Below are 12,838 nucleotides of genomic sequence, written 5' to 3'. Positions count from 1 at the left end.
CAAATAAAAAAGGGACGAAAAGATACAATTAATTACTTTGGAATAAAACCGGATTTAAAATCTGGGGTACTTATTCATATTTTGTAGCCTTTTCCATATTTGGAGCCCCTTGAAGTAGATACTTACCCAGGATTTTTTTCGCGAGAAGGGATAAGGAAAAACAAGTCTATTTTAATAAGAAGTTCCCATAAATTCAAAATAAGGACTTTCTGGGGGGAGATTCCCCCTCCCTTTCTGCATATCCTCCTCTCCAAAAGTAAATGAAACCTTTCGGGAACTAAGAAAACAGGCACACCGGTGTAATACGCTGAGGAAAAAACTCGGTTCGGTGCTTTTGGTGCTCTTCGGTGCGTTTTGTAACTTATATTTTCAGCTAGTCTTTGATTCTAGTCTCTGATATTGCTGAGCAAGTATGATTTGTTGAAAAGAGGACACTCATATAAAGAGCCAATATAACGAAAGCCCGAAATACCCTGGGATATTCCGGTATGTCAATTATCTGTTGTCCGTGCTAGAATGGAATTCTGGCTACACCCTTGGTACTAGTCCGTTTCGTAACTAACGCTGTGTATTTAATTTTCTTTACCATTTACTGTGGCCTGATTACTCAACTATTTCCTTTGTTCTTTCGATTCAAACGAATGAGAAAATACCGATCAAATGAAAGTGATATTCCTTTCACTTCGCCAGCTGCTCAACTCCGTCCACGTCAATAGAACTAATTGCATTTTGATAACAGGATTTAACAGTTCATAAACCTTGGGTTGGCATTGCTAAGTAAATTTTCTGTTATTGCTTTGCGGCTTCTTCTGAAAAAGGTCAAATTTCAGCCGGGAACTTGTGAACTTACTTATGCAACAGCAGGTGTTTCTTTTACCAGGAGTAGGAGGGAAGAAGAAGAGAAAAAGGAAAGGTTTCTATGGGACGATAATAGATTAGGTGATTGATTTTTTTGGTTCAGAGTTAAATTACTGTATACTCAGCTGTATATTATTAGTATTGCAGATAAAATAATAATACAGAAACTTTGGGAAATTGTTAAAATCTTTGGGATATATGACGAATTTTGTAACAAACTCATTTGTTTCAAAAACTTCTTTCGATTTTTTTTTTTTTTTTTTTGACAGAGAAAACTCAGAGGGAGAGAGAAGAGAGAAGAGAGAGAGAGAGAGATAGTTATATAATAAATTAGTATTTTCCAAAACTATTTGGCTCGGATATTTTCAAGCAAATAGATAAACATATAGCTTTTGAATTTAGAGGAACTGAAGAAAAAGGCCTGAAATGAAACGACTAAATCTATCTGTTAAGATAGTTATCATGGAAGCGTAGGCTAATTATTATTTTCAGCTGAGTGGTAACTTTTGGGATACTTCCGGGGCGCTAAGACTTAATAACAGGTGTTCCTGTTACCATGTTTTGGAAGAGAGAGAAAAAAAAAAAAGAAAGAATAGGCTTTTATTGAGAGATAAGACTTAGGAATATTAATGCCTCTCGTGGGTGTTGATAATTCTTGTATACTCAGGTGTATGCTCTTAGTATAGCAAATAAGATATAGTTACAAAAATTGTTGGGTGTCATTATTATCTTTGGGGAAATTTTTGTAAATAACTGGAGTCAGATATGGTGCTACAAAATTACTTTATTTTTAAGGACTTTGGTATGGCTGTTTCTAGGTGAACGAACAAGAACAAGTATGGTATCTCTCAAGGTGGAAGTGCGAATTGAGTAATATTCTTAGTAAACATGGAAAGTGAATAATACCTTACGATGGATTTTGAATGTTTTTTTTTAAGACATAAGCAACGCCTTTTACAAGAAAACAAAATTTATTATTTCTTTGGCTTATTGTCATGGATTTTGGATTTATCCAGGGTCGGAAGTCCTAATTGCCTTAGTGTATCTACTTCAAAGCATATTTCTCAAACTGTCCACGGCAATGAATATTAAGTTAGGATGTTGGAGCCAAAACCTTGTCGAGAAGCCGAAGTTAAAAAAAAAAAACAAAAAAAAAACTGAGGTTCGAGAACGAAATAATGTTGCAACATTTTTTTGTTGTTGTTGATAAGAGGACGTATACGAAATATATAGCACGATCTTGACGCACATGTTGTTTTTAGTGGTTTGGGGCGTAATGTTGATGTAACCAATCGGTTTAGAACTATCGATTGGCTATTTGTATAGCATCCCTTCAGAGGTTGTTTTTAGGAGAGGCTAAATTTTGAGAGTCTGAAAAAAAAGAAGCTAATTTTGTATTCAAAGTTTTGTTTTGGAAAATACATCTGTGAAAAAATGGAAACATTTGAGCTTAGTATTAATAAACACTATAAATATAATAAGGCAAGATTTAAATGCCAAAAGGGGATGCATATGCCCTACGTAAGAGTAACTGATTATGACTTCAAAAACATCATGCTCTACCCTTATCAAATGTTCGGAATCTACAAGGACAAGGAACTAGGTTTTGATTGAAGTTTTTTCGATGCTATTCAACCTATGATATAAGTCTTAAACACTTCTTCCTTGGTTCTTAAATATCTATAGATTTTAAAGAATTTCCCTCACCGTTTCTTAAAAAAAGACAAATAAAACATGTATCTTCTCATTGTAGATTCAGAATTTTTAACATTTCATTTCGAAACTGCCTCCAATCACTCCTGTAAAGGGGATGTGTGCCCTTCCCTTAATGCTGAAAATTTAGTTGGCGAAATCAGCTTTCTTCTATTGTAAATTCTAAACATGTGAGAGTTGGGAGGGGGTGCCATTTTATTTTAAAATTAGTTCCCCTGTGTCGTCTAAAGGGAAGAGGTTGCTCCTAAAGGTCAATCTCCTGTTGTAGATAAATATTGAAAAAGGGTATTTCTTGATTTTTTAGATGTTCACTTTTTTAAAATTTACGGGACATTACGGATATAAACACATATTTTAGGTTTTGGTATTTGACCCATTCGTTTGGTCGAGCACATGATTGTAGCCGCTTTTTCTGTTGTTCCTTTGAAGCATCCAACTCTCACTGATGAAGCTATATCAGTATGGACTTACTCAGAAACTTGTTCATTGGCGGATAAAGTTTGGAAAAAAAAAGAAAAATCAAAAGAAGCATCCTTTTCTTCCTGACTGGTGTACATTTTTATGCTGTTTTATATTTTTGGTCCCATAGGGGAAAGGGAACTAATAATCCTGTCATTTGAAAAAAATATGTTTGAGGCAATTGAGAAAATATTAAGTTGTTATGTCAAACTAACATTTATATTGCATCATAATGTGAACTGGCTGGATCAACTACTTTAATCTGCACTTCAGTGTCTTATTTGGTTTCTAGGATACTGATGTATCTTTGATTTTCCAAAATCTATTATGCTTTTTCTCTTGCTTTTTACAAAACTTGACATAGAAGCTTTGGACAGACAGTTTGTTTTTCTCTGTGTTTTGAATGTCTAAAAGATAGCTTTTCTATAAATAAAGAAATTATAGTACTGATAATAATCGTTTGTTGTTAACAGTTAAAAAAAATTGAAAAGCGATTTTTCGTGCTCTCTCCTCATCGTTTAAAGCTTCAAGTTTTACATCCCTTTTTTAATTAAGTTCTCAGTATGGTCATGTTCAGTTTTATTCACTTGTTGTTTTCTTGCCAATTGGTGCGTAAAAGACGTACACAAATACTATTGCTTTAATTGCTTAATTCCGTGTTTCCCTAACCAATGTCATATATATATATATACATATATATATATATATATATATATATATATATATATATATATATATATATATATATATATATATATATATATATATATATATATATATATATATATATATATATATATTGTATTTAGAATTGCTTTTTTTGTAGGAATTGCTGCTGTCTATGGTCGCTATGGATAATTCAAAGGAAAAACCGTGTTTGGATCTATCTCAGCATATTAAGTCCCATATTTTCTACCAGATGGAATACCGAGAATTATGTTTACAGCTCTTACAGCATTACAAACCATTTAAGTTTTCAAAGTAAGCCATTATTTTCTTTTTATTTCACTTCGTCAAATTTTTTGTGTCCAATGAATATAGATTTGAGTACGCTAACCAAACATCAGCAATGAATAAAAGTTCAAATAGGGATAAAATCATTTTAATAGATAGTGATAAATTTCACAACAATAATAGATATTTCGGTCACGTATGCAGTAACTGTCATCAGTAGTTATACTACACTAAAACAATTAAAAGCAATAATCTATATACAAAATAAAATAAACTACACATTGTTTAATAATCTTATTCTTTCCAAAGTAAAAATGGAAGCGAGTCTCTTTGACCTTATTGGATCGGATTCATTAGTATTGAATGAACTAACACTTGGACAGAGGTTAATCGCATTGGGCGAATTGAACTTTACTTTATCTGATTTTAATAAATTATCGTAAATAGAATTCAAACCAAATTCACCCGTGCCTCTATTTAAAACTATATTTTCGAATAAAATTTTCTTAATTTCAAGAGTTTCACGAAAATTTGCTCTAAACCCTGGTCTGTAGAAATCAAGGAGACATTATCAAACAAAATTAAATGGTTTCAAAAATTTAAAACATGTTCTAAAAGGGCTGAAGTGAAATCTTCTGTCTTAGAATTTTGCTTTAAAGCCGACGGAATAGAATCTTTGTGCTGTAGTAATCTCATTTCCAAATTGTGGCAAGTCCCACATATGAGCTTCCGCAAGTACATGGTATCCTTCCCAGAATTTAGAAAACTACCCAAAGTATTATTATTCTTTAAAAAGCTACCTTTAGACCATTACTCTGTAAAATTTCCCCTGGTACATATGGTAAGGAACAAAACCATCCTTCTCCTGAGTTGTCTCCAAGACTTCCTTAGAAATCTCTTGAAACTTTTTCTTCTTTTTGAAAAAGTCTGGTTAATTAACCACTCTGGGTACATGTTACTTATTAGTATTTTTCTTAGAAAAGGCAACTCCTCCTCAAACAATTTTCGCGGCCAAATACTAAAAATCCGGTCAGTTAAAGAAACGATAAAACCAATTTTTACTTGGCGAGCCTAACCGGAGCTAAACGAAAAAAATCTATTGTTTTTAGTCGGTTTTCTGTAAATTTTTAAATCCACACTATTTCCATTTTTTAAAAGAAGAACACCAAGAAAAGGAACTTTCCCATCCTCTTTTAACTCAGCAGTAAATTTTAAGTCCCCCCCCCCGAAAATAATTAAGATGTTCCGAAAATCCTTTTAATTCCTCCTCCCCATAATTCCGTACTGAAATCATGACATCCATATACCGGGCCCAATAATTATGTTTTAAAAAATATGAATCTAATGCAATTGTTTAATATTTTCCACCAAAATATTATCTAATAATGGAGATAAAGGTACACCATTTACTTGTTCCAAAAATTCTTTTCTGAATTAAAAAAAATAAGAGAACTTATTGCAAAACCTTACTAATTACATAATTACAGAAATCTCCAAATCTGTTTTACCCCTAATCAAGTCCAAATTTCTTAATAGCTTTCTCTCTAGAAGAGTTTCGGCTGCTTCTACGTCAATATTTGTGTACATTGATATAATGTCGAAGCTTGAAAGCAAAGAACTTGAAGAAATTTCCACTTCTTTTAGTTTTTTAACCAAGTTCGAAGAATTCTTAATGTAAAAAATTTGTGTAGACAAAAGTAGTTTACAGATTGACACTAACTACTTGCTCAAAACACTTGTCTTGTCGGTGACCTTGTACTTGACACAAAAATTGGTCGTAATGGTAGGTCTGGCACATGGATTTTGGGAAGTCCATATAATTTAGGGGATAAGGAACTGCGTGGCAGACATTTGTCATAAACGTGAGGTGTAATTTTTCCTTCGTCCTTCAAACACTTTAATTCGTTCTTAAACTTCCTTCGTTTTAATTCGTTCTTTAATTCGTTCTTAAAATTCGTTCTTAAACTTATTTGTATAAAATTGTCGGGTTATACGAAAGCTTTTCGCCTTATGTCTTTGATGGACGTACTAAGAAATTCTGGTTTCAATACAAAATATGAAAGGGTTTCCATGGTAGAGGCTCATACTAAGGTAACATCTTCTATAGGCTTGTGTTTTTATGTAAAGATGTTTCTACTGAATAGATAATATCTTCCACGGGGACTCTTTTCGACCCTTTTCTAGCACTGACTGTATTGTATCGTTAAAGTTCTTGATGAAGAATTAACCAGATAAATAGAGTAAAATCAGATAAAGTAAAGTTCAACTCACCCAATGCGATTAACCTCTGCCCAAGCGTTAGTTCGTCAATGCTAATGAACCCGATCCAATAAGGTCAAAGTGACTCCCTTCCGTTTTTGCTTTGGAAAGAATAAGATTATTAATCAATATGTAGTTTATTTTATTTTGTATATACATTACTGCTTTTAATTGTTTTAGTTTAGTATTACTACTGATGACGGTCACTGCATATGTGACCAAAATATCTAGTATTTTTGTGAAATTTATCTCCTATTTGAACTTTTATTTATCGTCTTGGCAAGGCAGTGTGGTGTTCGAAATTACCTACCAAACATCACCACTCTGCCCATGAACCATATTAAATTTATATGGAGAGTAAATAAAGATCTCACTAGTGGTCTTTGAGGTTAGATCTTCCTTTTTTTTTCTGATGCCATAAGATTTTTGGTCGACAATAAGAGTATTATTTAAATAACTAATCTATTATCGATTGCGAAAATAAAATATGAATATCGATTGTGAGAAAATCTTTTCGTCGGAAAACAAAAAGCAGGTTTCATAAAACTTGTTCAAACTAACCCATTCCTAATTGTCTAATGTGAAGTAACGGTAGTACTTCTCAAGGGTAACAACAGTGACAGCTTGTTTTCGCTGTTAATATTCAAAGAATCTTCCTGCACTTGCTTCATTTTGCAAGCCGCTTGTTGATCATGGCGGTTGAGATATGTTGACAAGTTTTGTTTCAGGAGGGTTTGTTTCCAGTTAGTGACCTGACAATTTACAACCAGTCCCTACCCCGCGTCAGCCATATTTCCTGAACCCACCAAGCGGTCTCAGGTAGAAATTAATTTAAAGAACAAGGCTTTTCCTCCATAATGGTAAGAGGCGACACTAAGGTGTTGCTCTGATATCTTGTCGTCTTGTTGTTGTATGCGGCCGAACCACCGGCAGTATATGCATTTAATGACATTTTGTATGGGAGGCCGGGTTCCAGTTCCACTCCGTATTGCGTGGGATAATAGTCTTCGTTGTTTTCTTGTTGAAGTATCCTTGCTGAAGTAATGATACATTTTATTTAATCATTATAGGAAATGTTTGTGTACTGATATTTAATAATAATAATAATTACATGGTGCAATAAAAAATTTACTTTCTGAATCTATAAAAATTTACTTACACTAACAAACTTGTCAAAACCATTCTTGAAAGAGTTGGTCGAGTCACCCATTACCACTTCTTGGGGAAGTTTATTCCATTCCTTGGCTACCTGGTTTGAGAAGGCCTACCTTCTAACTTCTTTATTGAAAGTTTTTTGTTTTAGCTTAAAGTTGTGTCCTCGCAGATTGTTTGTGTTGAAAAAGAGTATTTCCTCTGGTCCAGTGCTATTGTAGTACTTATATATTCTCTGAGGCAGATTTCTCACAGATTTCAACAAAGTCCTCACAGATTTCAAGAAAGACACCAACATAATTACCAAAGCTGATAAAGGCAATACGATGGTGGTCCTCAATGAGACTGAGTATGTCAGCAAATCGTTGAACCCCCTGAGTGATAATAAAGTGTATGAAAAGGTTGATATTAATGCTGTAAAGGTTGCTTATGGTAATGTCAAAAAAGCTCTGCATAAGTTCAGTCTTACCAATAGTCATCCCTAGATTTTATGGTGTAGCCAAAATTCACAAGCCAGATATACCTCTTATACGTACTGTTTCAACAGTATGTTCAGCTACACAAAAGTTGGAAAGGTATTTGGCTGGTATTTTAAGATCCATAACCCTCAGCAGCAAACACACAATAAGAAATACTAAAGAAGTAGTTGAAAGACTAAATAGCATCAACATCTTGGAGAATACCATAATGTGCAGTTTTGATGTTGTATCTTTGTTTACCAGCCCCTTACCCCGTCTTATACCAGATTTACAATCAGCTTTAGAAAAGGATGATTCCTGGAGGGAAATGACTAGCTTGGACACCACAGACATCATTATTTTCACGTCTCTATGTCTCAGCAATGCTTACTTCACTTTCGTGCATCAAACTTATAAACAGATTCAGGGCCAATGGGATCAGCCTTGGCACCAGTTCTCAGTGACTTGTTTCTACAGCATATTGAAACTGATATCTTCAAGCAGGACTTCAAGGATCTCCTACTCTACATAAGATATGTAGATGATTGCTTAATAATTTGTAACGGGACACAAGACAAATTAAGATCCTTTCTCAATATTTTTAACCAGCAGGACCCAGATATGAAGTTCACCATTGAACTTGAAAATAACCGCAATTTACCCTTCTTAGATGTTCTCATTACAAAACGAGAAACTAGGTTAGATTTGAGCGTATATACAAAGCCAACTCATAGTGATAGATATCTGATATATGACTCCTATAACCAACCTATACTCAAAAATTCTGTACGTCTATTCATAGGTTGATAGAGCATTTGTAGTGTCTTCCTCTAATTTTGAGCTGAAGGCTGAACTTGATCATATAAAAGATGTTCTGATAGGTAATGGAAACCCCCAAAAAGTCATTGACAAGGTTATTTCCGGGAGAAAAATGAATGAAATTCCAAGAGCTCTGCCCCTAAGATTGAAGAAGATAAACCCTCTTTGTCATTACCGTATATTCAGGGCATTACTGACATTTTAAGCTCCAAACTCACTAAGCTTGGCTTTAAGGTGTTTTTTCCTTCTGGAAGGACTATCTCCTCCTTCTTGAACAAAGGCAAGGACAAGATTACTTCAGATCCACAAGGGGTATATGAACTGTAGTAAGGAGCGACCCGGCTCAGTGGTAACTGATACTCTATAAAAACGGAATTTTTATAACAATAGTTACATCAAAAGAATTGTATTTTAATGCTGATTTTAAATATATAAGTTTCATGAAGTTTAGACTTACCCATCAAAAGTTACAAGCCTGAGAAACTTTGCCTTATTTTAGAAAATAGGGGAATCACCCCATTTTGAAAACCCTTCTCACTCCATTAAGTTTGACCAGGCCCAACTTATTGCTATTGTCCCACAAGTCTTAAAGCAGAAAATCAGAGAAGCTCTGGAAATTGCTAAAAATAAACCAGCCATCAATAAAGACAATGGTGAGTTTCACATTAGCGAAATTTGGGAACCCAACACTCATAGACTGAAAACCCACAAAAAACTCCACTCCTCTCCTACAGGCCCAACCTCTTTAAGATCTACTAGGATAGCGGCCATCAATGCCTCTACCAAAATTCGGGGCATGTCACAACAATAATTCCAGGTTTGGCTCATTATTAGTATTGTTCAGTGTTTTTAGTTTTATTTATTTAGTGATTTTACTTTCTGGCAAGAGATTTGAATTTGAACCTGATGATAACAGGCACAGGTCCTGTCGAAATTATCGTTTGAAAAAATCAATCACCTGACATCCATAGCTTATGTAAGCTTATTACCATCTATCATTATTATTGTAGTACTTGTGACGTAGCTTGAAAGTTTCAATAACATCACCTCGAAGGAGTCTATAGGAGGTGGAAGGAAGTGAGAGCTTTTCCAATCGTTCGCAGTAGGAGAGTCGTTTTAGTTTTGATACAGATTTTGTTGCTTTTCGCTGAATCTTCTCAGGTGGATCAATGTCTTTTTGAAGATGATTTTTATTGTCGTTTGACCATATTCAATGATAGGCCGAACAAGAGACTTGAATAGGGTTGACAAAAGCTGAGGATTGTTTAGGCTGAAGTTTCTTCGAATAAGTCCAACTACTTTCGAAGCTTTGTTCACGATGGATTCGTATTGGTTGGTGAATTGATGGTGAGACTGGTACTAAATCTGTAGGTTGATTTAAAATTCTTCGGTCCAAGGCAGAGGTGGGAGCTTTTGTTTGTGCTGACCTCCATTCTCATATCCTTATCCAATAATCTATCTTGTTGAAGTTGGTCTACAGCTCTTGAATATCATTTGGGCGTTTGATAGGTCTAAAAAGCTTTGTGTCATCAGCATAGAGTGCGATATCTGAGTAAATATCGTCAAGCAGGTCGTTTGCAAAAGACTGAAGAGTAGGGGCCCGATGGCGCTACCTTGTGAAATACCGCTAGATACTTTTGTCACAACTCTGCTGATATGTCCATCTACTTTCACCTCTGTACAAACTGTCACAACGCTGAGCCTTGTGAATGTCACATGCGTGCGAACGACTCTCTTCCATCTCATACTACTTAATGCTTTTACTTTGGCTACCTCCAAATAAACCTTCAAAGATTTACAGTCATTTTTATCATCCCACAGAGCTGGTTCGCTTACCACCTTGTAGGCTATCTAGTAGAACTGTTTAGTTCTAAATTATCAGAATCTGTTATTCTAAACCGTGCCCAAGCCACATAAACTTTAACTTGGGTGTGGTTGAACCACCTCCTTCATAAAGAGTCTTCGATGTTCTTTCTTCGTTACAGTGTTCCTAAAAAAGTACAGCCACCATTGCTATTCTTTACTGTCTATGTTTTTGTGCTGCATTTTGATGAAATCGTCAGGGTTGCCTCAAATTCAACAGGTTTTGACTTTAATCAGATCTTTTTTCACTCCTATACCTTCTTAAGGTGAGTGTAAACACCTTGCGCTTTTGCTACTTTATTTCTTCCGTGCAACCTCAGTCCTTAGTTGGAACATTGCTCAAGTAAATAAGAATCTGCTTCTTCAATGTTTTAATCACCTACCTCAATATCACTTTGAGTAACATCTTTTATTCTGTTATATCTGTCTGTCATATTTTATCTAAAATCCTATTTCTACACCGTATTTATTAGGACTATCGTAGCCAAGATTACGCGCCTCTGTCCACTTTTCAGAAGTAATAGGTCAGAAGTCATTTAACCTTCCTGTCACAATTCAAGTAGTAAGGATAGGATAGCTTATTAACAAAAACAAGATTTATCACATCTTTCAACAACCATCTGAGAGAATCATTAGTTTGTTGCTGATTATTGTTTCCACCCTTGTAATCAACTATGTATTCAAAACCTCACTTTTAAACATAGCAAAAACTACATAATCTAAATCATTTTCAACTTCCCAGAAGTTCAACCTAGTCTTCAACTGGATACTATTTGTTGCCAGTCTTACACTCTCTGGTGGAGAATCCCAAATCTGCAATCGGTCCTGCAAAACGTGGAAACAAAGATGCTTGTTGAGTACTCCGTGCCTCAGGCACTATTCCCTAAGAATTCCTAATTTCATTACAATTATTAAATCAGTTAGGCATAATAATTTGCCGAAAGTAATCAGGTGAGTGTTGATCAAGCGACAGTATACAAAATTTGCTAGTTTATATTCCCTTGAATTGTAAACATTTTCAAATTCAAATCATCATCTCACACAGAACAGCTTTAGTTTCTATAGCATACAACTAGTTATATCTTTCAATTGGAGTATTAACCTCAACGCTTCCGAGTAATATTTTACTTCTACCTTCTTATCTAAGCCTTATTAATAGAGAGGAGTAGATGAGGATATATTGGGAGAAAAGCAGCTAGCCACATTATTGTATTGTAAGTCTAATAATTCTACCATTAGATGTTTAATTAGTATGGTTATGGCTTCTACTACCCCCAAATAGAGCACCCGAGCCAGCAGAGGGAGAATCGCTGGCAAAGCCGGCATTTTTCTACCCGAAATGCTCATGAAGCGGGGCTTTTGTCTAGTATGGAGTAGAATAATGAATTGCTATGTTAAGTTGCAGATTGAATCGTTTTTCTAGGGTTCATAGATTGTTGTTTTTTGAGTTGCCCCTACTGTTGTAATCGTTATTAGAATATTCGAATTCCCACTGGTAACTGAAAACAGATTTTGCAGACGCAAAGTAACTTAGACTCACATCATTCAAAGTTGTTATCCATTTCTTTGTGAAATTTGTAATTTTGAATTTATAATATAGTAATTTGTAATTTATAATATAGCCGAGTTTGACAATATATTCTCTATAAATTAAATATTTTCCTGTATAGTCTGCTTGCATATGTTTTCTACCTAAGTGAATCTTCTTAATACATATTTACTTCTTAATGAACTATTTAAATATACTTTGAGGAAGTATCCATAGCGATTGGACAAATACTATCATTCCTTTTTTCTTTGAAGGCGATAAAGTAGTTCCAATTTTCTTTTCAGAACAAGTTCTTTGACCTATTCAGCTTCAAACGTCCTTTTCCTTTCCTTGTAACGAGCTTTTAATACTGCTTCAAACAGGCTTTGAGTCAATCTATGCTATTAAAGCCCTTCTTTTCATCTACTTTCTTTAAGCATTCACCTGTCGCTTTCAGAAGAGTAAAACCGATTTATTTCTTCTTCTTAACCACTTGGTTAACATTTTATTCTACCTCCATTATCTTCATCTTCCTCTAGGCCTTCTCTTAAACTGTTGTTTTCAGCCGTTTTATTTTTCTGCTTTTTCCTTTCTTCATCTTATTAGTTCTAGCTAAAACAAGCTGTGGCTGATCTGGTGAGATACATCGTTTTTTTTTTTTTTTCTTGTAAATGGTACAAGTTCTGTGCAAGTAAAAGCTTAATATACGAGTATATCCCACACGGGAAAGAAGCTTCGGCAGATACCAAGTAAAGTGCGAACCATTATTTCCGCT

General features: G+C 34.6%; 1 protein-coding gene across 1 annotated transcript in view; it reads left to right on the top strand.

The window, feature by feature from the left end:
• LOC136031148 (protein timeless homolog) overlaps positions 1 to 12,838 on the top strand; it is a 117,136-nt gene that overhangs the window by 37,880 nt on the left and 66,418 nt on the right. The window contains exon 7 of the mRNA XM_065710470.1: positions 3,857 to 4,011. Within this exon, the coding sequence (XP_065566542.1) occupies positions 3,857 to 4,011 (155 nt within the window). The remainder of the gene's footprint in view (positions 1 to 3,856; positions 4,012 to 12,838) is intronic.

This window comes from Artemia franciscana, chromosome 9, assembly GCF_032884065.1.
Source record: "Artemia franciscana chromosome 9, ASM3288406v1, whole genome shotgun sequence".
Classification (NCBI taxonomy): domain Eukaryota; kingdom Metazoa; phylum Arthropoda; class Branchiopoda; order Anostraca; family Artemiidae; genus Artemia; species Artemia franciscana.
The sequence above is the reverse complement of the archived record's forward strand: the minus strand, read 5'-3'. Positions and strand labels throughout refer to the sequence as shown.